This window comes from Fusarium phalaenopsidis, assembly GCF_050370095.1.
Source record: "Fusarium phalaenopsidis strain FUZ10S chromosome Unknown contig_32304, whole genome shotgun sequence".
Classification (NCBI taxonomy): Eukaryota; Fungi; Ascomycota; class Sordariomycetes; order Hypocreales; family Nectriaceae; genus Fusarium; species Fusarium phalaenopsidis.
This window is the reverse complement of record NW_028145404.1, coordinates 1151339-1177154: the sequence shown is the minus strand read 5'-3', so window position 1 is coordinate 1177154 and position 25816 is coordinate 1151339. Positions and strand designations below refer to the sequence as shown.

The 25816-nt window shown below is 53.9% G+C and overlaps 7 protein-coding genes across 7 annotated transcripts; 2 read left to right on the top strand and 5 right to left on the bottom strand.

The window, feature by feature from the left end:
* Positions 1-5481: 5481 nt before the first annotated feature.
* LRP88_09664 (DUF4451 domain-containing protein) lies at positions 5482-7436 on the bottom strand (the record flags this gene model as incomplete). Its single annotated transcript, XM_083246145.1, has 3 exons — positions 5482-5790; positions 5862-7135; positions 7187-7436. The coding sequence occupies 3 exons, from the start codon at positions 7434-7436 to the stop codon at positions 5482-5484; spliced, it is 1833 nt and encodes a 610-aa protein (XP_083097258.1).
* Positions 7437-12102: 4666 nt separating this feature from the next.
* On the bottom strand, positions 12103-12837 carry LRP88_09663 (uncharacterized protein; the record flags this gene model as incomplete). Its single annotated transcript, XM_083246144.1, has 1 exon — positions 12103-12837. One exon carries the CDS (start codon positions 12835-12837, stop codon positions 12103-12105), a length of 735 nt encoding a protein of 244 aa, XP_083097257.1.
* An 828-nt stretch (positions 12838-13665) lies between these two features.
* LRP88_09662 (oxygenase MpaB family protein) lies at positions 13666-14894 on the bottom strand (the record flags this gene model as incomplete). Its single annotated transcript, XM_083246143.1, has 5 exons — positions 13666-14074; positions 14131-14607; positions 14655-14684; positions 14736-14793; positions 14879-14894. The coding sequence occupies 5 exons, from the start codon at positions 14892-14894 to the stop codon at positions 13666-13668; spliced, it is 990 nt and encodes a 329-aa protein (XP_083097256.1).
* A 1164-nt stretch (positions 14895-16058) lies between these two features.
* LRP88_09661 (uncharacterized protein) lies at positions 16059-18412 on the top strand (the record flags this gene model as incomplete). Its single annotated transcript, XM_083246142.1, has 3 exons — positions 16059-16098; positions 16166-16244; positions 16297-18412. The coding sequence occupies 3 exons, from the start codon at positions 16059-16061 to the stop codon at positions 18410-18412; spliced, it is 2235 nt and encodes a 744-aa protein (XP_083097255.1).
* A 665-nt stretch (positions 18413-19077) lies between these two features.
* On the top strand, positions 19078-20884 carry LRP88_09660 (uncharacterized protein; the record flags this gene model as incomplete). The annotated part of the gene is made up of 3 exons (XM_083246141.1): positions 19078-19460; positions 19513-19861; positions 20045-20884. 3 exons carry the CDS (start codon positions 19078-19080, stop codon positions 20882-20884), a joined length of 1572 nt encoding a protein of 523 aa, XP_083097254.1.
* Positions 20885-21213: 329 nt separating this feature from the next.
* LRP88_09659 (uncharacterized protein) lies at positions 21214-21564 on the bottom strand (the record flags this gene model as incomplete). The annotated part of the gene is made up of 1 exon (XM_083246140.1): positions 21214-21564. One exon carries the CDS (start codon positions 21562-21564, stop codon positions 21214-21216), a length of 351 nt encoding a protein of 116 aa, XP_083097253.1.
* Positions 21565-23074: 1510 nt separating this feature from the next.
* LRP88_09658 (uncharacterized protein) lies at positions 23075-24604 on the bottom strand (the record flags this gene model as incomplete). Its single annotated transcript, XM_083246139.1, has 6 exons — positions 23075-23648; positions 23707-23770; positions 23833-23937; positions 23996-24165; positions 24215-24292; positions 24414-24604. 6 exons carry the CDS (start codon positions 24602-24604, stop codon positions 23075-23077), a joined length of 1182 nt encoding a protein of 393 aa, XP_083097252.1.
* Between the last annotated feature and the right edge of the window lie 1212 nt (positions 24605-25816).

Sequence of the window (25816 nt, the reverse complement as noted above, 5' to 3'; positions counted from 1 at the left end):
CTTTAATTGCTTGTCATAAAGGCCAAACCAGAGGCAGGCCGTGGGAAGTATCAAATTCGAGGTTGGTGGCGTGCACGGTCAGCCTCGGGCCGTTGGAGAAGACCTCAGCAACAGTGGTAACACATGCAAAGGACCGGAAAATTAAACTTTGGAGAAACGGTGCAGGTAAGAGAGCGTATGCAGCAGGTCTGTAGCAGGGCAGTTTCGAGATGGGTTCTGAAGATTTCGAGCTCGGCGTGGGCAGGGCAGGACAGCTTGTAACAGGGTCAAGTCTATTCGGATGTCGAAGGTCGGTGCACGTGGGTCATTATAGAAGGTCGTAAACGATCATGGCAGGACGGAAAGAAGGCATTAAAGTCTAAGACTGTTTGTTTTGAACAAAGAGTGTTGTTAGCCTTTGTTTGCAGCGAGAGGAGAAATCAAAGACAGTGGTCCAAACAAAGGGAGGAATGAAGTCGGCATACGGACCATAAGCCCCGATAAAAAAAGAGGAGGGGCAGGAAGGGAAGGGAAAGGAAAGGGAGACAACAGAGACTGGACTGGGCCGGAGGGATAGAGGCCCCGCTAAATGACGCCGAGGATAGAAATGAATGAGAGGGGGGAAGCCATAGAGTTTGGGTTTGAGACTTGGCTGAGGCCCTGTCTCGTTGCCAATCGATGTTGTGGTGATGATGGGAGAGACGGATGTTGATGTTGATGCTGATACAGACAGAGACGATTAGGGGAGAAGGGGCAGGGACCAGATGCCTACCTCAGGCGTAAGATTGGATTATTTCATCGATGCTTTCCAGATTCCTTCTCCTCAACAGCTTCTCTTTGCTTCGATCGTGATGCCGTGGCCGCGGGGTCGATCGGGGGATTAGTTTAGGCAGAAGAGGGTCGAAGTTCGAAGTCGAAGTCGAGGCCGGTCCGCTCGTCGTAGGTTGGTCGGTAAATTTTATGGACAGGATGGATGGATGATGAGGTCCAATGCACGGGATGGATTGGATGGACGGATGCAGTGGATACGGACCCAACCTTGCTGTTTACAGCAACTGTTTGCAGGGCTTGGAGCCGAGCTGAAAGCTGATCTCGCAAAGAGCCAAAAGAAGAATAGGAGAATAGAGACTTGACAAAGGACAAGGAGCAAACAATCCAGCCAAGCAAGCAAGCAACAGAGAGAATGGATGGAATCTTGAAGCCTCCGCGGTGCATCAGGTAAACCAAAGCTCACGCGATGGCGCCCCCGGGCTGGGCTTTTTCCACTGGCGGTTGTTGGGCAACCAAGAGGCGGTCCGGGGCATGTCTCCAGGGGCCTGCAGGGGGCTAGCTTCAGTGGCGAGCGCAGCTAGAGTGCGCTGCGGGCTCTCACCAGCCAACCACTGGAACCGGCCTAAGCTGGAAGAGGCACCAGCCGAGGAGGGCCAGGGACGGATGAATGCGCGGGAGGAGCTGACGGCATGACAACAAGACTTGTAATGATAACCGTAGATTTTCCTGCCGGTGATAAGTTGGTCTGAATACAAACACGTTGGGGCCGTCAATAAGAGCCGCCCGGGGAGCTGACCGAAAGCAAAAAGGTACAATCACAACACCAAGGTTCCAATGGATGGCTGCCGCTATGACTTCTCCCGTCACACATGCAGATACGACGGCCGACTCCTCCCGAGCTGATTTCCAATGAAAAAGATAGTTGATCAAGCCCTAGACGACGACAGGCAACAACCATGACAGCAAAAAGGCATTGTTCCCATGTCTATCTGCAGCTGCTGTCACCCGGGGCTGCATCTTTCACCTCCAACCACCCCCCTGCATCTTTTGCTGTCGGCTGCCGACAGCCAACCAATAGATCACCAAAACCACAGTCAGCTCACCACTTTCTTGATCGACTATCGGGCGCTGTCCGTCGCCAGGCAGGCCATAGACCAAAAAAAGAACCCAGCCTCGTTCCTTTTAGGCAGTGATCCTTTTTACCCAAAGAGAAACAGCTTGGCTTGTTGACACTGTTTCAGACAGATCCATGATACTGATACTTTTCGTTGCTCGAGGAACCTAGCACGTCACATACCTAGCTGTGTCATGATAGGGGCAACGCACCCCTGCCAAAACGTATAGTGTCCGGTTGCACTCGTCATCGAGGCGTTGTATTGTCTGAGCCCTGTCTGACAACCACTGGCAACCACTTCAAGGGTCAAAATACTATCTATCTTTTCTAGCCAGTTGACCCAACGTTGTCACTCACGATATGTGAAACTCTGGCCGCTTTGAGCTTGAGCTCTTAGCAACTATCGTGGTCTGGTCTAGAAAACCAGTTTGAATAGCTTATTGTCTCAACATAGCCAAGTTGTCAATAGAAACCAAACTGCCAAGCAACCAGACAACTACGGATACAGTACATCCGAGACTTCCACCATATACTTTATGCGGTTTCAATTGACAGACATAAGCCTTGCATCTTCCTCCTCCACAATGGCGCTCTCCAACTCGGACGTTTTCCGCCGCTGCGTCTTGACATCAGCATGTGTCCAAGCGAGCCAGCCCACCTAACCGCGGAGGTTTCCAACTCAAGGTTTCAACGGGGACGGAACGGATGGGTTTGAACTTGCGAATAGCGACACATGCACACATGGCGTCCTCACCCGCCAAAGTCACAACAACCTCCACTATCGAATGCAACTTGCTCGCTTAAACGGCTGCAAGACATGCACGATTTTCGGCTCTTCATCCCATAATACACACTGCTAACCCCCCTCTTTCACGTGCCGCACGATTCCAGCCGGACGGTACAGGTTGAAGCACCATGCGACGGCGGAGCGTGTCGTGATTGGCCGCCCTCAACGGACGGGATGGTTGGTCTTCTGGAAATAGGACTCGACCGGGGTTTTAAGTGCTTGCATTCCACGCATTGGATGGAGGGAGATCTTTCTTTCAAATGCCCGTTCATCTCTCTTTCAACTTCCCACCAACCACGTTGAGGGGCTTGAGACAATGCTTTTGTCCGCTGGTTTTTTTAAGTTTTCTCGTAAGCCGAGTTATCCTGATGAGGTGTGATAAAGGGGGCACCACGCTACCATACCGCATAAAAACATCATCACTCGAGTCCATTGGGAAGCTATTTTGAGAGATGTGAGCAGTCGATTCCTCATCACCACTTTAAGTCGTCGTCAACCCTTCATCCATGAGTCGTTTCAGCTACCCATTAAACAACTGCCGACCACTCCATCCATCCCTTCCCTCCCGTCCTCATGCGCACCATCCATCTCAGCCCTCGATCTCCCGCGCGCAATCCCATTAAACCCCCTGGCAGTCAAGTTTATGCACCAGGCCCAACCTGTCGGAACGACAAGAAACCACCAAACGGTGCGTCAAAAGGTAAACGTCTGGACCCTCCCTCCCAACTGCCTGCCTGCCTTCCCTTTCCGTCCGGGCCGCGACAAAGTATTCCCCGCTCTCGGCAGCCCACCTCCGTTCCCGGCCGGCACCTTCGGGCTGGCCTCCGCGCCGCATGAATCTTGGGAGATTAAAGAAGACACCAACTTGTTTCTCTCCGCCCACACCCCCCTTAACAAAGATCCAGATCTCTTCTCTTCTGTCTTTCCCTCCCGGAAGTGTTTCCTCTTTGTGCCCCTTGTTAGACGACCTTGCTGGACGCGACCTCGCTCTTCCAAAGGTTCCAGGGAACGTTTGCAAGGCCCATGTTGACAGTCCGCTATAGCCCTACCGGGACAAGGAAGCCTTGTTGGTAAGCGGGATGCGTTGTCAACTCTAGTTCAGCCTCGCTCTTTTTTTTTTTTTTTTCGAGTTTAGTTCCCCCATCGTCTGATCGCGATCCCGGCAGCCGTTTCAAAGGTGCTCAAGCGAAGCTATGTCCCATCAAGCTTCGCTTCTGCTTCACCTCAGCGCGGCCCACGCAGCGCCCGGTTACAAACACCGAGACCACGGATTCAGGTACCGTCCTCAGGTACCGTAACAGTCTAATCATACGACCCAAGCTTTTCCTCCCTCCCTTGGTCGGGTACCTGCGTCAAAGAAGCTTTTCCCCGGGACCAAGGTCGCGTCGCCGATCCGACAGCCCTGGGCCTGGGCCTGAGCCTGGCCAGCCGGGACGCAACGTGTGATCGCACACACTGGGCGCTAATCACGGGCTCGCTCTCTATGAGGACTTATACAACGGACTGCTAAGAGGTGACACGTCCTGCCTTGTTTCAAGAGTTTTATTGTCGGTTGCCGAATCGAGTCGTCCGGACCCCCGTATCCAAATCACGACTTCCCATAAACGGCAACTCCAACACTTTCTTGCAATTTGATAACCTCAACACTATCACCAACACAGTGATAGATGCCGTTCGCAGGCATCGGTCAACTTCCCTCAGGTGAGATCCCAGCAGGCGACAATCAAAGCAAACATCTCCAACGTCACCCTACCGCATAGATTGGCCGTCGATCCTGCTCCATCCCTGGCATTAACAGCGCTATAAGACAGAAACCTAGGCACCGCGACGACTCGACTCCAGACTCGCTTGCAGAGAACCGCCGAGCATCATGCCAGCACCCCCTCGCCTCTGTAGCAGGCCCTAGCTCTATGGTACCACTTCCCCATCTCCAAAGATACATTGCATTGTTGCAACGGGGGAGTGGGCAAGGCAAGCCTTGTGTTTTAATTGATGTGACATCGCGTCCAGCCCCGTCGAAACATGACGCACGCGACGATCTCATTCACAACGTGTTTCATGCCTCCTCAATCCTCTTGTCTCCGAGCCAAGTCTCAATCGAGTCAAGTGTTGGAACCAACATGTAAAGCGCAAACGAAAACGACAGTGATATTCTGGGTGACCGTAACCATTTCTATCTAAGTTGTTGTTGAAGCATGAATTGTATCCGACTGGCCAGCAGCATCGTCCATCTTGCTCGTTTCAATCATCATTCGCCCCTCGCAACAAGAGGGTGCTCCCAATTCCTGTACCAACCATTCTATCTAGTGCAAAAGAGTAGAGAAGAAAAAAAAGGAAGAAACTCCTGGGTATCCCTCAACAAGGTGAGCAGATGTAAAACTATGTAGTAAAGAAAAACCTGATCTTGATGAATCCCTCACAAAAGTCCCATTGGCGCATTCTCTTGTGCACCTTTTCCCAATAACCAACCTGTGGCCCAGCTTCTAGACCGTAAACAACTTGGACTCCAAAGCTGGGCCCTTTTCTTTCTCTCAGTTCCCTTCCAAAGTTTCCAGAAGTAAAAAGCGTAAACAAGAAGGAATCAAAAAAAGACAAACAGAAGACTAAAGCGCATTAGGGGTTGATCAACTGTCACCCCCTTCAGCTCCGACTGGTGGTATCAAGTAATCATCCCCGGTTTTTTATCTTCATAACATAGTAACGAGTGTCGGGCCATCCGCGGCCATGCATATGCTGTCGTGAGATGGCAAAATAAAAAAAAAAAAAAGAGTAGAAGCGTTTGAAACATGTAATAAAAAAAAAAGAAAAAAGAAAAAAAGGTCGTGGCGAGTTAAATCATGTTCGGAAAGGGTTCAGTCATAGCGAGGACATTTCCAGACATTTGTTCGAGGGTGTATGGCTCCTGAGCGGGAACAATCGAGGCCACTTGGGCCTGTGGTTGAGGATGAGAAGTGATTTGCGACATAGTAGCGGGTGTGGGCGTAGTGGCAACATCCATCGAGGAGGTTGGCATCTGGGGCGTCATGGGTCGTTGAGCTTCAGTCTTGGCCTTGGCCATGGTCGACATGGCCAGGGCTCTCGCGTTGCTGCTCTCGCGGCGACGCTTGGGCGTGTCTTTAACCTTGAGGTGAGTGTGGCACTTTATCATGTTAGCCAAGATTGTTGCTGGGACCGAGGATGTGATGTTTGTTTGCTTGCTTGCATGCTTACCTTGTACGCGTGCCTGAACCAAGTCGTTCCCTTCTTCTTGCTGCTCACCAGCGCGATCCACTCGTTGCAGCTCCCACACAAACCCTCCCAAACATCAGGGTTGCCGTCCATGCGTCTCTTTTGCTGGGGTTCCTGGAACGAGCTTCCGGTTGCCGCACTGATGCCGTGAGAAAATGACTTGTCATACCAAAAGGCCGAGTTCTTCAGGACAAGCCACCTTCCGGGCTTGCAGATACCACACCAACCCTCGCGCTTGTTGCCATGGCCTCGCACCCATCTTGGGGTGTAAAGGTCGCCCTCAAATCGCAGCTCCTGTTCGCGGGGAATCAAGTCGGGATCCGAAGGGTTCATGTCCTCGGGAGGAGGAGGGATCTGCTCCTCCTGGAGAGCGGCATACAGATCGGGTGGGTCGGACAGGTCGGCGTAGTGGCTGTTCAGGGAGGTGGGATCTCCGTTGCTCTGAAGCATTCTGAAAAGACCGTGAGACAGAAGAGGCGGAGGGGCTGCGAAGTGGTTCACATCCGTCTGCCACGGCTGCGACGAGATCTGGGAGGGGAGCTGGGTCGGAAGAAGCATACTGTTCCTCTGGAACACGGGCGTGCTGGGAACAACGAATGGGGCTTGCTGCATCGCTTGAAGGTTGCCATAGTTGAGGGGCAGAGGAGCAGCGCCAACGGCTGGGGACGAGTGACCAGAGCACATATGCTGGTGCGTGTTGAACACGTCCGAGCACGGGTGATAGACGTACGGGGCAGGCTTTCGGCTTGATGCTGTTCCGTATGTGCCAGTAGACCATCGCTTGAGTCTTGGGCCTTCGACGCTGTAGGGAGCAGATCGCACGCCAGGTCGGGGAGACGGAGATGCGCCACGGCCGCGGCTCTGAGTGCGCACCAGCTCGGTCCTCGTCTGAGGGGCGATGCGGGGTGAAGCCACAGGTGAGAGCTGAGTGGAAGACATCAATGAGTTGCGGTTAGAAGTAGGAGGGTAGTCGGAGCTGAATGAAGGGGCTTCGGAGAGGGCAGTTGAGAAGTCGTCGTAGGAGGGGATGTCCGATAGGGCACCGGAAGTCGACATGGAGAACGAAGAGCCAGACATGCGACGGTTGTTGGTATCATCTGTAGCCATAAGGTCTTCGTCCATCACGGTGCCTTGGTACTTGAGGTCAAGAACAGGAATAGCCTCGTCAGTGGTGAAAGAGCTCATTCCCATGTTCATATCATGGTCGATGCCCTGCAGGTCAAAGTGATCTTCACTCGGCTTCTCCATCCACGTGGCTGTGTCGACGTCAGCAGTGTATCGCGGTTGGGCTCTTATAGACTCACAGCTTTCCATGGTGGTAGGAGGGAAGAGTTCTTGATGCATTGACATGGGGCGAGACATGGTCTCACTTGGGGTCTGCTGAAACGAAACGGAGGATGAATCCCAGGACGGCACCGAAGAGTAATCTTCAGCACCGCAAAAGGAAAATCCTTGGTAGATTGGCATAGGTCGAGATTTGGTTTGAGTTGTGGGTGTCGACCACATGTCGTCCGAGCCCAGCACGGACTCGGTCTCGGTGAACTCATTCGAATTCATGTTGACTGTAGGTGTTGACCTCGACGGATATTGAAGCCGGTCGTTGAGGCAGAAAAAGTAGAATAATGAAAGGCAAGTAGATGTATATATGTTTTGGCTGTGGTCATAATCTGTAAGTATGGGTGTGAGGGAGTGACCCGAAGGAAAGACAAGAGTGCTATGGCCTACAGTCAGGGTGTGACAAGACAAGAGTCGGGAACTCAAGAAACAAGTCAAGGGAGCGCGCCGTTAAACTATTATGCAGAACGGATCTAGCAAGGACCGGGCGCTTGTCAGCATGATTCCGCGATGATGGGCAGCCAGGTGAACTGGCTAGGGCGAGGTCGAGGTCCACATCATATCTGGATCTTCGGGAGTGCCGCGGGACATCTCTGGCTTACCTGGTCAACTAAGGCCGCAATGGCCAACTCGGAAGTGGGAGTAATTTCCGGGCTGCCAACATGCGTTGTAAATGAATGCGTTGTAAGGAACGAGTAGATTCGGCCAGGGTATATCGGCAGCTGCTATCACGAGAGGGTTCCCAAGGGCTGGGCTGGCGATGGCGGGGAGGTGGAGGTTGAGGTTGAGGTTGACTGAGAGAAACGCGAGTATTCGATTCTTTTTCAAAATGAGAGCGAAGCAGTTGGTGGGGACAAGCTCATAGGCCGGATCTCGGTTAGAAGGAATGGACAGGCTCTAGGCGTGGGTGGCGGTAGGCAGGCTGGGCTGGGTGTATATATTATACGCTTGCGTGGTATGTGTGAGTGAGTTGCGTTGCTGTATGTCAACGGGTAAAGGAATGACTGGAGACGGGAAAACGAGTAGAGCTGATGAGCGGGTGATGTCGCGCAGAAAAGCAGGTGCAAGAAGAAGCAGATTGGAGGGCGGAGCCGGAACCTGGAGGTATAAAAGAAGACGTGTATGGAGGACAAGAGGCATTATCCATGGGGAGAGACAGGCTCCGCAAGTCAGGGACGGGCACCAGGGGAGAGGTTTGGGAAGACGGGAGGGGCTGGGCCGAATAGGTCGAACACAGACCGATCTGTGAACTGGTACAAGTGAGAAGCGTAGAGAGGAGGGGGAGTCCGGTGCAGAGCAGAGTTGCAGCGATGCTAGGATTGAATGGGCCCCGGTTGCGAGTATGTTCGTCAATAAGATGGATGTGGACAAGGAAGTTGAGAAGCCGGTGGAGCTAGCGAACAGGGGGTAGGGACAAGGTGTCGAGGGACCCCGGACTAGGGATAATAAGGTCACAGCTTTCAGGCGACAAGGCTGGAGGGAGCCCGTGTGGATCGAGAGATTGAGAAGAAACGGCCTTGCCGAGCTTAGAGGGAGCAAGAGGGACGCTGATGGCTCACCATGGGGGACGATAACCATCATGAGAGGGAACCCAGAGCGAACAGGCCATGAGATTGAAGTAGGGACTTATTGAGATCCCAGACGGACTCCGAGACATACCAAGGGCGGCGCAGGCGTCAAGTGTATCGCCAAGGGGCTCGATCGGACCAGTGGACCGCCCAGTCGGGCTACACAGCAGCAGCTCGACGGAGGTGGCTTGTCTCATCCGGCGCTGAAGAAACAGAGTCGACGGGGGAGGTGGTGTGGGCGGGCGGGCGAGTGAGTCGACGACGACCGGAACATGAGCGTGTCGACTCAAACTGGGCCACGTTAGGTCCGTCTGGGGTTGACAAAACTTCCGACGACAGCGGAGCCGGAGATGGAGCCACACCACCTCAAACTCTCGACACCCTCAGCCGGAACGCTGCGACTCGACGCCTCGCCTCGTCGGCTCGGCGAGACACACCCCTCTGAGGGTCGGCCGGCACGCCCCCTGTGACCCCGAGAGAAGGACTGTGCGCTCTGGATTGCCAGGGTGCAAGAGATGTGTGCTATTTTTCACAACAGTCGAAACCGCTAAGCCTCGGGGGTAGAGGTAGATGCGCCGTAATTGCTCAATGGTTCCGGTCGCCAAGGGCAAGTCAGGAACCGAGCCGCTGGGGATCGTTGAGCACCCGGGCCAGGAGCTGCTTCGGGATCGCCTCGAGACAGAGCGCAGACCACGAGTGCCTCCCGGTGCGACCATGTACATGGCAATATAGCACACACGTCAAAGACTTCATCCTCAGATCCCCCGCATGAGGGGCTGCTCAGGTACTTTGTGCCCTGATCGTGCGGCGACGGAGCTTACGGGAGGGGAGAGCCTTGATGGCTATTTTGGGATTGGCAGACAGCGCCTGCGCGCCCACAGACGAGACGGCAAGTACTCATGTCGATGTTTGAGCTTTCGCATGATGGGTCATCGAAAGACCCTCTTCTCTCTCTCGGCTTGCGTGTTGAGAGCAAAAGAGGCGGGAGCGGCCGATGCGACTTCAAATTGGAACCTGACCGACAGATGCTGGTGGGAGGCAGCTGAGACTGTTGAGCAGAAGAGGACGAATCGGATTCCCACCTCAGCTATAGCAAACCGCCTGCCGCTGATATATGCTCAGAGGTTGCAGCCACGAGTCCAGATCGCCACATCTGAAGCACTGTACGAGTCCGAGTCGTCCAGACATGGTGATGGAGGGTATAGACGATGAGGCGGTATAGCAGAATTCTGCCCATCTGTGAGCTGGCGGTCCTGTCACTGTAGCTGCGCCATCGCTGTAGCTGTCGCGTCGCCTCCGCCTCGTCCAGATTGGGCTGCCAGCCTTGCGAAAGTGCGCTGGAAAGAGGTTGCGGTTGTGAGAGGAGCAAGCAATGAAAGCAAAGCAAGCTGGACAAGCGTGTTTGAAGTTGGCCTGGAGCTGGTCGTGGGACGCCTTCTGATTTGCAGCAAGTGGGGCTCCCAGGGCAGGGGTCCAGGGTGTGGCACGGGAGCATGCGGTGCCACTGTATCTTCTCTAACCCGCTTCGGCCTAGAAATTGTCTTTTGCAGACTCCCATTGGTCGAAGCTCCCTGGATCCGGGGCATAATCAGGGGCTCCGTGCAGGGACGTTGCCGGGGGCCGGCTGTCTCAGATCTGTCGCAGGACCAGGGCCTCTTTCAGCATATCCACTGATATGGATCCACTGCTTGAGGGCTGCCATCCATGGATGCTCGCTGATTTCCGCTCTACGTCCACTAGAAGCTCGCTGGAAGCTGCTGCCAGTGCCCGAAAAGAGGCGGTAGCCACCAGATGCTCGATTCTGCGATGAACACGTCAGAACTGTGTGGCTTGCCCTACTGGCGGTGGACGGTGAAAGTGTGGATCGGCTATAGTAGGCAGCTTCCATTCCGTCCCGTCTAAACCTCTTCTAACAACAGCCGAATTATTTCCTCCCACTTTCCAGTGCCAACCTTACCTGACCTCGCTAACCTGAAGCTTAGGCTTACCTTAGGTACCAAGACCAAGGTGTGATTATCTTGAGATAATCTCTCCCTTCCAGCTCGGTCAAATCTCATCCTCGAAACCTGAACATCGAACGGCGCCATCCTTCCATGGCTCCTTGGACGCGGCTCCGTCGTTTCTCATCCAGGCAGGGCAGCCAACCGCATCCAGCGTCGTAACTCAACTTCCAGATGATTTCCATCTCACAGCAACTGCCGGATCCTCGGCGGCCAGCGCATTAGCCCATTCGATACTGTTACATCGCGTTTGCAATTGTTTCCTTTTGCTCATCATCCAACCAGTACTTTCTCTCATCTCTTCTCCATACGGATTACTCTCATTCGTGGCAGTGCCTCGTTCGCCCATTCGTTGTTACCGCAACTCTTGTCGGGCTCCCTTTCGCCTCCCAATGTCGTGCGCAACGCGTCATCTCGATGCCAGCGCGTCGTGGAGACCTTCTCCCATCTTCTCTCACCATCTTCCATCGAGGGCGTTGAGCTGAGCCCAGCCCGACGCCGCTCGCAGAGCCCCGAGAGCTCGGTAGACCATCAGCGCCATGACTATCATGCATGACCACCGATCCTAGCCATGTTCAATGCTTAAAGAGCTGAGAGCTTGAGTGTTCCCCCCACGATGACCATGGATGTGTGCCCCTTGCGGCCGCCAACCTCAGGACGCCGAGAGATGGTACTCGCCTACTTCCCTTTCGAGACAAGCTGCGCCTCGTATCAAATCCAGGACATCCAGGAGTTGTGAGTGATGGGAGGGAGGGGAGGGAGGGGACACCCAATTGCCCAGGATAATCTGTCGCGCACTGACAGCGACAGCGCCCTGGCTGCTTTCCGCCTTCTATCGGCGTTCCATGATTTGTTCTGTGGACCCCGGTAAGGCCGTTTTGTGGCCAGGGGTTCCGGTCTTGTCGGTCCCTGGCACCACTCGCACGGGAAATTGGATCACCATCTCATGGCCACCATCACTCACGTCTTCTCTCAAAATGGACATCATAAGCCAATGGTGACGCCATATTACCCCCGCAGATAGTTCTTTTGGGCTTTTCGATGCTACCTCGAATCCCAGATGGCTTCGCGGGAGACGTTTCTGACCTTCGGCACTCCCTCCCGCGCCGTTTCCTCTCCCCAGCGCTTCTGGAAATAGAACAACGGAAACGCCATCGATGACGGGTCCGTTCCCCTTCAAACATTAATTTATTTACACTCAGAAAGAAGCAATCATCATCCCGGCTATAGCCCTACCATGGATGCCGAGGCAGCAGCTTTCTTGCCCTGCCCGGCCCTGTCCTGCCCTATCCTGCCTGCCCTGTCGCCTCATCGTCCCTCCTATTCCTTGTTGATCCTCTTCCAGACTTCGTGCTCGGCGGCCGCGAGACTGTCACCAGCGGCTGAAGCCCACTTCTTAGCCGCCTGCCACACCCCGTCTCCATCCTCATCTCCCATCAGTGACAGTGACGGTCTTCGGTTATCCTGGGCCACGGCGGCTTCATGCGCTGCCCTCTGAGAACTGGAGAACTCGGATGCGTGCACATCCTGGTGGTATCCTGGTGGGTGCGAGAAGTCGCTCCCGGAAGGTCCGCCCAGCCCGGACGTCGATCCCAGGCCTACTATCGGGGATGGGCCTGGCGCTGTCGTCGTCGAAGAACGTTGCGCGGCGAACTCCGATCCACCGACAGGCGCATAAGACATCTGGGGAGGCATGGGCACTTCTGTAGCTTGCGCTTGGGCGCCGTGCATCGTCTTGCCGGCCTTGGGCGGCGGCGGCAGGTAACTTGAAGGTGTCGGTACGGCTCCCGGCTGCGGGGCCGGAGGGCTCGCGTCGACGGCCGCCTGGGTCGGAGTTGGCTGGACATCTGCCGAGTGGTGAGGTACCCCAGTCGGTGCTGGCATTGACGGACGAGCTCCGGGCTGGGCTGCTGGGTACGTGCTAGTAGGCGAGTCGGTGGTGTTCGGTGCTCCCGCTGATGCTTCGGGGTCCTCTGAGTGCGCTGTCTGCGGTGTGATTCCTGATGGCTTGGCCGCCGTGATGGGGCTCGCGGTGTAGATGGGAATTGGAGGCATCTTGGTGATATCGTATGCTTCAGGTTTCGGGTGTCTGATGGGCCGCTACGTGAGGAGCCGTCTCTTCTTTCGTATCGCAGTTGATTGTTCTCTTGACGTAAGATTTGGTAAACCGCCTCTGCTTTTCCTCTGTGTGATTATTCGTAATTACTCTCAACTCACGAGATGATGTAGTCGTGTCGAAGTTGAAGCGAGACTGTGGCAATGGAATCAATGACTGCCAGCTACGTCATGTGATTGATCGGCCTCGCAGGTGCCTGGCGCACGCAAACACTGCATGCAGCGGGGAAGAGGAGCTGCCGATCAGATTCCGGCAGCTCCAGAGCTCCAAGCCATTGCCCGATGCGGAGGGTAAGAATTGCAGACCTGGCGGCAAGCTCTTTGTCCAAGTGGATGATGAATGGCTTATGACGTAGCTGGTCGCATTGTAGACGCCTCCGGTGATGAGCTACCCTGGACCGCCGGTTTTCAACGGAGGGTTTGACACACCGGACACCAGGCATTGAGAACAGATTGTCTCCAAGGTAGGATTAGGAAAGACAACTAGGTAGAAGGTTTCGTTGTTTTGATTGAGTTGTGAGTTCTCAGGTTCTATTTTATGGTTGCCAGCGTCATTGTTGGTTCTGGGCCTGGAGCTTGGCATCTGATTGACTGGTTGGGTATCTGATGTGTAGATCACAGCTACTTATATAGTATTCTGGCTGCTTGTCTCATAGGAACTTGCTGTTTGATGATCATCCCATCGTAGATTCAGAGTAATCAACATGACCGGCAGAAACAAATAAAGATCCACGGCTGAAATTGCATCACCCAGGCTGCGAGAGCACTTTAAGCCTTGGCAGCAGCACTGAACGGACAGCCCAATGAGATCCTCTTCTTCACCTCCTGCTCCATCACCTTGCCCTCATCTACTCCCTTTCCAACGAACCTCTCCGGGCCCAGATCCTCAGGGAGAAACCCCTCAGGCTTGATCTCTGCACCACCGTCGCCAGGGAGCAGTCCGCCAGCCAACCGGGTGAAGAGTGCTTCCGGGTTCCAGCGGGACCAGAACGTCGAGGCCACGTACCAAGGCTCCTTCATGTAATGGTAGGCGCTGATACGTCCTGTTTGCTCGTCTGGCTGAGAGATATAGAGGCAGGGCGTAAACCGAGGGAGGCAAAGATACCGAACTGTAAGCTTTCTGGCGAGCAAGAGACTATAAGTCAAGACTGTGATGCCCAAACCAGGCTCTGGGAAGCTATCAAGTTGTTAGCACATGTTGACTCGATAACTGGTTTGTTAGGGAAATCTTACCCAAATGCCCGCCTCAGTCTGGGTCCCATGAGGACGCAAGCTGCCGGGTAGCCGAGGGGACGAGCAACCTTTGCATGAGATTGCAGCAACATATTCATCAAGAGATGGCCCAACTCATTAATCTCCTTCGAGGGGCGTAGATGCTCGTCCTCATAGATTTCTCCCCATCGAGAAACATCCTCAAAGAACTCCAGGCCGTCCACCCACGTGTCCTTCTTGAGTACGACTTTGTAGTCAATCTCCATCATGTCGGCGACATACTTCCACATAGTACCCAAAGCTGCGACCTCCATATCAGTGAGTTCGCGCCATTCATAAAGTCTGAGGAACCGAACCGGCTCGGCCATGGATGCGTAAAGAACGTAGAGCAGGTCTTCTTGGAGAATCTTGCCGGCCTTGATGTATGGGGCGTGCAGGTAGTTCATCCGTGCTACGGCCTTGTGAAGCCCAGGCGAGGCCGGGGAGTAAGATGCGAAACTATAGGGATTAGCACTGAAGCAAAGAGTAGTGATTGTGAGCGTTACCAGCAGTATACGACCTCGGTGTCCGCATATCTAATGGAGTTAGTCAGGACTCGATAAACTCAGTGATGGATTTCACTGTACCTCTTCGGGGCTTTCTCCCATATATTCAGATCACTGACAGCATAAAGCAGCTTCGCAACTGGCTGAACAGCATATGTCTACTCAGGGTCAACAGTGCACAACTACCTCGGCATTGACTTGAGCATACCTCAAACAGAGCTAACCGAACCGAAAGGTCATAGAAGAGCGGAAATTCGAAATTCGCAATATTCCTCACGATCTGATGAGCTTCTTCGTTTGTCATTCGACCCAGAGATTTACGGTCATGGAAGCCAAGTCGAGATTGGAGGGCGTTGATCCGTCGAAATCGAAAAATTGAGCAGAGGGCGGCATAACCAAGAAACGCCCCGACAAGGATTGAACCAGACCAAGAGAATGGCTGTACACTGAGAAGGGAAGCCGGTATATTGCTGGATAATGTCGAAAAATTGGAGAGATGCTCCACGATCGAAACCTGTGCGTCCATAGTGGCGCTCACGATAACACTCGAGCAAGTAGCTAGTCGTTGTCGGAGGTAGAGAAAAGAGCAGACTCGAGGGAGGACAATGGCGGTTGGAGCGATATATGAGAGACCAATGGCTTTTACTTATGTCATCTCTGGCGTTTGACACAAGTCAAAGTCAAAGAAACCACACCTCCGAGGCGTATGATCTTTATGTGCCACAGGGTCAGCCTCCCTGGCGCCCTAGCACAGCGAACAGGGATAGAGGTCATCAGGGAAGACTTGCGCCAACTAGCCCTCGACCAATGAACGACACGTAGATGACGAGCACTCGGAGGTAGCTGCATCCTACACGATGCAACTTGGTCTACAGCCCCCCTGGCACTTGGTGGAGAATCACGGTGGAAACCAGAGTCTTACCAACCAGCTAGATATGCAGGCTGATCTTGATGAATGAGGCCTTGGAGGCGGCCTAGTCTGAGACGGAAGATTCCGGTCAGTGAGACGCCATTGGGGGTCTCATGAGCCTCCTACACGGCCGCCTTACAGCCACGTCAAGAGCTAGGACTTAAGCTGGTCATTGTGCAAGCCCGCCATGAGGTTCTAGATGTCCCGGCTGTGCAAGCTCCACAACGGGAAAGAGGTCCCGGTGTGGAGGGGATCTGGAGGCGGGGGCGTACCAAGGGGTCAACGTCGGTCGGATCATTGAGAATCCGAAGAAAACGCGCTAAGCCTCATTTACACAAGTTGTCTGTCCGCGATCACGGCCATACTTGGATGCGCTCCTGGAGTTTTCAAGAGCTCAAAGCAGCTTCAACCTCAGCCTTCTTTAACTTCTAGCACATGTGAGATCGCCTTGGCATAGTTGTCGCCACAACTTCCGCAAAGGTTTCATCGCCATCATGGTCGGCAAAGTCAGCGAGAGGGTCCTCCTACGGGAAGGTATGGTTTGTTGCTTGCCTGGGCAATCCGGCTGCGCTCAAGACACCTTGCTGACGAGCTTTTCTAGGATTGGAGAGGACCGACAATGGCATGAAATTGACAACATGGCCTGATGTCACCCCCATCAATCAAAAGAACTATTACACGTACATCAATCCCTTTTCAAGGCGCGTCAAATCGATGCTAACACTCAGCTAGCGATTACATGAAGCGCGATGACCAAGTTCTCGCCCTCCGTCTCCAGAGCGATGCGACACGCGACCGACTAGTCCAGAGTGCCCGAGACCGCGACCGCGCCCTATCCAAGACCGCTAATGGCGAGCTGCCTCTCCCCGTCGCAGACTTGGCTGAGGAGGATGGTGCCACAACGCCCTCCACCGGCATGGACCCCTCGAGGGTCATTGTGATTCACCCCGGCAGTCAGAACCTTCGGATAGGCTTTGCCAGCGACGCGCTCCCCAGGACGATCCCCATGACCTTGGCGACCAAGTTCCCCCAGACCGAGTCCGAGATGTACGAAGCCCTTCCACGACGGCAATTCGAGGCCAAGACCACAGACCAGCAGTACGGCGAGGAGTGGGCCAAGAAGTACCAAAAGATGTGCAATGATCTCAAGATCGACATGCGAGCCAACAAGCGCAAGGTTCTCCCCAATTCCAAGGAGCTTGTGCAGACCTTTAACCGTCGCACGGAACCCGAGCTCATCCAGAAGCACAATGACCCCCTTGAAATCGAATGGACCGATATCGACACATTGGAGGACCCCGAGTCACTGGCGTCATGCTTCATTGGTAACCAGGCCCAGCGCGTTCCTGATGACTCGAACCCCAAGTTCAAGCTGTGGTGGCCGATCCAGCATGGTTCATGGAACGAGGACGGGTACACAAGCCAGGAACATCTCTACGACGATTTCGAGACTCTGCTCGACAAGGCTCTAAGACAAGAGCTCGGACTAAAGACTAACAGCGAGTGGCAACAGTATAGTTGCGTGTTTGTCATTCCCGACCTCTACGACAAGCGATACGTCGAGCAAGTGCTCCGATCCTGCATGACCTGGTTCGAGTTTAGTAGGATATGCTTCGTCCAGGAGAGTATGGCTGCGACCTTTGGAGCTGGATACACACAGGCTTGTGTGGTCGACGTGGGAGCTCAGAAGACATCGGTAACGTGTGTGGAAGATGGTCTTTGCATTGAGGACTCAAGAATCAACCTCAAGTACGGAGGATACGACATTACCGACACATTCGTCAAGATGATGCTCTACGACAACTTTCCCTACCAAGACATGAATCTGCGGCGGCGATATGACTTCCTCCTTGCCGAGGAGCTCAAGATCAAGCACTGCACCATGTCCCAGGCCGACATCTCTGTCCAACTCTTCCAGTTCCACGTTCGGGCGCCCAACCAGCCAACCCGGAAATACCAGTTCAAGACCTACGATGAGGTCATCCTTGCCCCAATGGGTGTATACGATCCTGCCATCTTTGACAACAGCACGAAGCTGAGAGGTCGACGGAAATTGGTGGACCGGTCGTACAACGCTTACGATGTCGACATCCCCGATGACCCCTCATCGGCCGCCCAGCTAGCGATCTTGGCGCTTGTCCAGCCATCGATTACCTCAAACGCCAATGGCTTCACCCAGTCACAACTTGATGTGTCGACCCCTAGCAAGGAGAAGGCGCAGTTCAACTTCCTTGGCAAGGATGGTGTCGGAAGCGGAACCCCCATGGGTTCACACGCCGGCTCACCTGCGCCTGAGGGAGCCAGCACACCTGTGCCCCCTGCTTTTGTCTTTTCTGGCAAGGACAAGGAGGGTGCGAATGGAGGCAGCCCGGCTCCTAACGGCACCCGGGCTGCGGGAACGCCCATCCCTGGACAGAACGCTCAACCGCCGGCGGGCATGTTTGTCGATGCCGCCGCTCGAACCGCCAAGTCCATGGCTGCGGAACGGGATGCTGTGCTACCTGTGGCGCCTCTCGATATTGCTATTCTTACGAGTATCCAGAACGCCGCCAAGGGTGACGAAAAGAAGCTACGAGATCTGCTGGGAAGTATCATGGTTATTGGCGGCGGTGCCAAGATCCCTCACTTCACGGTTGTTCTGGAGGAGAAGATCAAGGCTCGACGACCAGACCTTTATGATAGAATTCTGGTGAGTCGAAGCGCAAGAGACATGGACGAGCAGGTGGTTACGTGGAAGGGTGCCAGTGTCTTTGCGAAGCTGTCAACCAACGATTCGTGGATCACACCCTTTGAGTTTGAGCGTCTGGGCGCAAGGACTCTTCACCACAAGGTGCTTTGGGCATGGTAGATAAGCGGCGACAGATGGTAAGCAGTGGGGTAGTCCATGGGTTTTCTTGGAGTTGGGGCAAGGATACGGAGTCTGGATCAATTTGCATCAGTTAATGATCATCATTAAGGGTTGATGTAGCGGTAGAGAAGAAAGTAGTAGATGTATTGTCTATTGCTCTCTGTGGTATTCTTAGGTCAAGCCATGATTCTAGACCAATTGACGAGATCATGGTGTAACTATTTTTACCAGCAGCCTGTCACTTCGATTTCATAGGCGCCAAACAACGCAACTACAAGCTTAAACCAACAACAGCAACATGTCAGCCATTTGCTACAAACAATCGTCCGTCTTTTACATGATGATCCTCTCAACTGCGATATCGGGCAGGGCGCAAGGAGGTGTTGAGCTTATGTAATGGCCCCGTCATTCCCCCCATCCCCCGACATCCGATCCGAGCTTCATAGCTCCATCCCAGCTTCTTCCATCTAATCTTATCATCCTGACTATTGAGCTGGAACATCAAATACGTTAACACTCATCCATCTACGCGATTTCCATTGCTTCGGCCTCGCGATGTGATACTGCTTCTCTTTACCCTCTTTTGATATTCTTTCATTCACTACTCTTAACATAAAATACAAATCTCCGAGGCTCCGAGTATCCGCGATCGCATTTGCCCCACCATGCCATCCCTCCTTCGATATCTCCCGTTTGCGCCCTCGACGACGCCGCTTCAGGCGTTGACGTACCTCCTCGGCATCTCGCTCTTCTCCATCTCGTTTCTCGTCTTCTTGAACAGCTCCGTCTCGTTTGTCATCACCGACTTGATTGGGCAGAAGGAGGGCGTTGGCGATGTCGTCGGAACGCTTGGTTTCGCCGACGAGCTCGTCGCGCTCGTCGCTTGCCCAGGATGGGGTCTCGTGTCGGATCGCCTGGGTGTGAGATGGGTCGCCGTTATAGGATATGCCATCATTGGCATTTCCCTTGCGCTGTTCGTTCAGGCGCGCGCCGTGTATCCGCAGCTGTTGCTGGCGCGCGTCCTGTTCGCGGTTGGCGCTTCGGCAGCGTGAGTTTGAGACATCACCTGACAGCCATTGGCGAGATTCTGACCTTTGTAGGGCTACTATGGTGACTGCGATTCTACCCTCTCTGACGGACGATAGCACTAGCGACGAAGACGAGGCCGATGCGAGGTTCAAGGCACTCCGAACAGCTCGCAACAGCGTTGCTTTCTCTGTTGAATCTGAGGCGACGATTACACAGGATCGATATACACACTCCGTCTCTGAGAATGGCTCGACAGACTCAAACGACAAGGCTGGAAGACCATCGAAGCTGGCAGGCTTCGTGGGACTCTTCACTGGCTGCGGTGCCCTGGTGGCACTAGTCCTGTTCCTCCCTCTGCCCGTGCGGTTCGGTGCAATCGACGACGTGACACCGGCCGATGCAGTTTCTTATAGTTTCTATGTTGTTTCCGTGGTCGCCTTTGCTGTAGCCATTTTTGTCGCTATTGGTTTGCGCAATATCAAGGGCGAAGAAGGCAAAGGTTGGGGTGTGCTTCTCGGACTGAAGAAGGACCATGACTCTGACAGTCATGAACGACGAGTGAGTCTGCCGACCCCTTTCGAGTTCACTTGCTAATATTATTAGAAACTGGTGCCCTATCTCCATCTTATGAAGGACTCGGTCTTTCTCGGATTTACCGACTCCAGGATCGCTCTTGGATATCTGGGCGGTTTCGTAGCCAGGGCTTCAAGTGTTGCAATCTCCCTTTTCATTCCTCTTTTTGTAAACACCTTCTTCATCAACAACGGATTCTGCAAGGGCGATCCTCACGACTCATCACCTGAGCTCAAGGAGGAATGCAGAGCTGCCTATGTCCTCTCTTCCATCCTAACGGGCGTGGCACAGCTCATGGGTCTCATCTGCGCCCCTATCTTTGGATACGTTGCCAGTCGGACCGGCCGTATCAACTCCCCCATTGTCGTCTCGGCTATCTGTGGTATCGTCGGCTACATAATCCTCCCTCAACTATCTAGCCCGGAGATCAAGAACGTCGACGGCCGAGGCGGCAGCCCTGCCATCTTCCTCGTGGTCTCTCTCCTTGGCATCAGCCAGATCGGTGCCATCGTCTGTAGTCTCGGCTCTCTCGGCCGCGGCGTCCTCGCTGTCGAACTACCCAGGACCGCACGTCATGAGCCTCTACTTCAGCCGGACGAGCACGAGTCGACCGACGACGAGAGCGAGCCGCTCATGACTATCTCGACAGATCAGGAGGCGGCTTCGCGTATCCGCCTCAAGGGCTCTATCGCAGGCGTCTACTCACTGTGCGGTGGCGTTGCTATCTTGCTGCTCACAAAGCTGGGTGGACTCTTGTTTGATAGACTATCTAACGGCGCCCCCTTTTACATGATGGCCATCTTCAACGCTGTGCTTCTGGCGGCGACACTGGGGATGGATGCCTCTCGCACGTTTGCGCGGCGTTTTTAAAGTTCTATTTGCTTCTTGATCTGGTTCATAGTCTATGAGGAATGAAAAGCGTCTTTACCTCTCTCCTACTCATCTTGTTACATTGGGGCTATATCATAGGTCGCATATCATTGGGGTTTCACATTGAAAGACTTGTAGATGGAGCAAATGTTTGTTTTTATTGATACTGCCTACTACTGACTCACCGTTGAGACTATCTGAGCTTACTCTGCTTGTGTCTTGATGGCTCGCATCGCTCAGGGGATGCTCGCCTACTCACCCTTACCTCGAAGACTCACGTCGCCTAGGTGTAACTCGGCAACTAGGGCGTACTCACTCGCCTTGACTCTTTACTTTGTCATCAGTCGCTCTCCGTCAGTTACCGTCCAGACACGGTTGTCACTGGACACGACCCTGTGAGGCTTCCCCACGGGCGCAGGCTCCTTGTACTGGATCGGGTTTTCGTCGCGGGACCAGCCTGGGTGGGAACGGTTCTGCTCGCTGGCCTCGGCAAGCCACTCTGCTAAACCTTCCTCGTACTCCCGCCTCTTACGCGCGGCCCTGGCCTTGGGGAGCTTGCTCCAGATGCGCTCCTTGACAACAGTGATCTTGTCCCCAAGACGGGAGATGGGAGCGAAGAGGCCATCGTTAAGATGGCGGCGGAGGCAGAGAGAGGTACTACAGAGGTCGTTTCCTCCCATGGTGACAGAAGTGCGTGTGGTGTGTCCTAGTTTCTTGTTTGCGTTGTGCTTGTAGGTCAGCTTCTCGGGTTTGAGTTGTTTCTGAGTTGAGTGTTGAGAGAGAGAAGAATGGGAGAAGATTGTGGGAACCCCCTGAATAACTATATAGCTTTCGAGATTTGACGTTCTGGTGATCTTGAGAAAGAATTCGAAGAGTGACTAGCAGCGTCAGGAGCTACTAGACATTCACCTAGGAACTGAACACTACGGGAGAGAGACGGAGAGGATAGGAGAAAAGGCCTGAACATACTGAACAGCGCGATTTCTCACGGTGAATTCATTGTTGTGTATAAAAGCTTGATGGGTATATCAAGGAGTTATTTGAAGCGACGGAAGCTAGTAGACATTCACTACGGAACTGAACATATAGGGGGAGAGATGTGTGAGAAAGGTGAAGAAGGCTTGAACAGACTGAACAACGCGGTTTCTCGACATAAGTTCATTTATACGTGTTATTCATGGAAACTTGGCGAGGAGCTTGAAGAGCTATTTGAAGCGTCGGGGGCCACGGAGCATTCACCGTTGATAGATTCAACTGAACAGAGAGAAGAGAGATGTTAGACTGGGTGAAGAAGGCCTGAACATACTGAACAAGGGATTTTTCTTTGAGAATTCACTTAAACTTGATATTTGTAGGATATCCATTATATATTTTACTGTTCAGGGGCTAGCTCGGCCGAGTTCTCATGGTCTGGCCATAGTAAGGAAGCGTATATAAAATCTCAACTACAGGACGATGTATCTCGAGTTTATTTGCGTGATGAGACTCGGACTCGCAATGAGTATCCACCAAACAGTCTTCTTTTATGCGGTGTTGAAAGCAATACATGCAAGTCGAGTCGAGGCATGCTCAACACCACAAAAAGGGGTTCGGGCTCAGGGGCTAGAGGCAGCCCGTAAACTTCCAGAGCAACAAAGAATTTCCATGCACAAGCGATTATTATATTCACCATAACGGTATCGCCCACTAGCATCAGCTAGCATCAACTCAGTCAATTCACTAGACACGTTTGAGGTGAATGTCGAGTGTGTTCAACAACACACAAAGATCATGACATGTCAAAAAGGGGCCGACAAGACATCACGCATCGATGGCACTCTGGGATATCTGATTTCACTTTATTTCACTCAAAGACTCCCCGGAACCACACTACCGTGAAGCGCATTTCAACTGAATTTTGTACGGAAAACCTTTGAGAAGACCTAGAGGGAGAAAACTTCTGGATGCCAGCCGGGCTGGTGGCAAGGTATCGGGCCCCAGCGGGACAAGCCAGCGAGGCACAACATCCGGCCACTGAACCAATGGTCAACTTTTTCAACCTTTCAAACAACGAATATCATCACCCTCTCGGTTTGTCCACGGTGAGACAGAAAAGAGGAGGGGGGACATGACGTTGACCCAATGTGCGTATTTGACCTGCAAGGGGGTTTATGAGAGCAGAGCTGGCTCTCTTATGCGAGTGCGGGCAATCTAGTTGCCGCCGAGGCTGGGGAAAGCCGACTGGTCGCTGGTGTTGATGGGAGCGTTACCCTCACGGCCACCGCGACCACCGCGGAAGTTGCCTCCACGGCCACGGTCAGAGCCACCACGCTCACCACCACGGCCTCCACGACCGCCACGGCCGCCGCGGCCACCTCGGGTGCGCTCAGGCTCGACGAAGCGGGGGTCGAAGTCGATGGTCTGCTTGACCTTGCGCTCGCGCTGGCGCTGGGCCTTGCCGCCGGTGCCAGCAAAGTACTCCTCCTCCTCGTTCTCGAGGGGCTTAGCGTTGGCCCACTTCTTGTCGAGCTTGCTGCCCTCGTTGGCAGAGCGGACATTGAGGCCAGCGTCGAGGGCGGCCTTCTTCTCGGCCTGCTGGGCAAGGTAGTCGGTGTAAGAGACCTGCTTCTCGGCCTCCTCAGCGGCGGCGTCCTCAGCGGCGGCATCCTCGGCGAGAGCATCCTTCTGCTCGGTCTGGGCAATGGCATCACCGGCCTGCTCGTCCTTAAGCTCAGCAGTACCCTCGGTGGCACCCCAAGACTGGGCAGCCTGCTTGTCGGAGCCACTATACACTGTTAGCATCTCATCTCAGGCCAATAAGCCAAGCTTTAAAGGGAGCATACCCATGGGCACCAGAGCGGGTGGGGTGTCGGTCATCGCGGTCGCGGGGGTGTCTAGCACCACGGCCTGCAGAAAGTATGTGAGCTTGTTTTCATGTGAATTGGCAGATGAGCCTCTGCATTACTCACCACCACGGACACGGGCACCGGCACCGCCTCGGGGGCCAGATCGGGGGGTCTCCTCAGTGGATCGGCCGTGGTTTCTATCGCTGCCAGCACCACGATCCCGGAAGGCTGTTGTTCGGACGTCAGTACAATGATAATCCGGGCGAAAGGACCAGGTGCAACTGACCACCCTCGTTGCCGCCAGGACCTCGGCGGTTGCCTCCAGCACCACCAGCTCTCACGGGAGCCTGGGGTTCGACATTGCGCTTAGTAGTGCGAGGGTTGGTCTTGTCGACAGTCTTGACAGGGACGACGGGCTTCTCCTCGCCATCACTGTCGTTGCCTGGATAGGAGCCGCTAGGTCAGCACGAGTAATTGGGAGATGGGCGTTGGGCAGCGTCGGAACGAGTCGACCGAGCGACGTTGGGATTTGACGCGGGAGGAGGGGAGGTTTCCAAATCGTACCGAGGTAGGCAAAAGGGTTCTGAGAATCAGGTTAGCATGCTTGAAGATTTAACCAACAATTGATGAGGCCGCGGGCGATGTGATTGTCTTGGAAACGGTGGGAGGGGCAGTCGGCGTCGCGTTAGGTTAGGGCAAACAACCTGACGGGCGATGACGAAGGACGGGAATGAGGGGCTGTATTTTGGGTCGACGGCGAGGGCACACGGCGGAGGGCGCTCGACGGCGGGAAGATGAGGCAGAAGATGTCGAGAAGAGGACGATCAGATGCTCGTGTAGCAGCGTTGATGAGAAGCCATACAGCTTGAAGCAAATGCGAGCCTGCTGAGGGCATTCCAAAGCCACCGTCAGGCAGAGAAGCCGTGGGCGCCCATTCCCCTCTCTCACTCACACACTCAGGGCGCAGAAAAAAGCAGGGCAGGTGCAGCAGCACAATGAAAGCGCAGAGCAGCACACCAGGAGAACAATAGCAAGAGCAGGTTCGAAAGATAATGGAAATGAATACACACCTTTGTGACAACCGACATCTTTGTCGTCGCCTGGGCTTATCGCCTTCCGTCCGGGGCGTAAATCAGAATCTTGAGGGCGACGAGGAAGTTGATTTACGGTCGCATGACCTTGTAAGAGGGAGGAGCTGTTGCCGGAGAGGGAGGGGCGGGAAAGATTTGTCTGGTGTTGATTTTTTGGTGGTGGAACTAAACTGGTGGTGAAGCCCGCGCGCGGTTCAAAGAAAATCCCGGCCCTCTTTTTTTCAAACAATTTTTTTATTCCACCCACTACTTTTACTATTATTGCCCTCCCTTCTTGTTTCTCATCTTCCTACTCCTCCTCTATTCCAAGCAAATCACTGGCTGCTTTGCTTCCTTGGGCTCCCCAGAGTGGGACGCTGGAGTGAAACTCTGACGCACGCTAGAGAGGCCTGCCTCGCTTAACAAATTGTTGCAATATTTTTGTGGAGGTTTTGGAAACTTTTGTTAGGGCATGGACGACGGGACCTACGCATGCGGAACAAGCTGCCCTGTGCTCCCGCCACTCCAGCCCAAATCCCCCGCAATTGGAGATCTGCTATTTCGTATGAAGCTCTCGTAGAGCTCAAGAAGCACTCAGAATAACCCTGTAAAGCAATTGTAGATCGTTCACCTCATTCCTGCTTCTCTTTACCGTCCTTACATCCCGAAAAGTCAAACCCAGAACCGTCCTGCTAGGAGAGTTTCGCCAGGGGATCATTCCAGAGCGTAACCCTCCGTTTACCCCGCCAGAGCTCTAGCGCTCTCAGCCCCGAGCTACGCATGTACTGTGAGGTAGGGCTTCGCCATGGGAACCTCCATCATATCATCCATCCCCTCCAACGTCACCTCCAGGCTCCAGCATTGTACGCATTGCCAGCGCGTGATTGCTACTGTAGCTCTGGAAACAACTCAGCTTGCTCGTACTACCGGAGAGACTCATTTCCGAAAGCATCAGACCAACAAGCCCAATTGCACCACTATCACGCTTCTCCTCGGCTCGCCTAGCCATGCGGAGCTCTAGACAAAGAGGTCCGAGC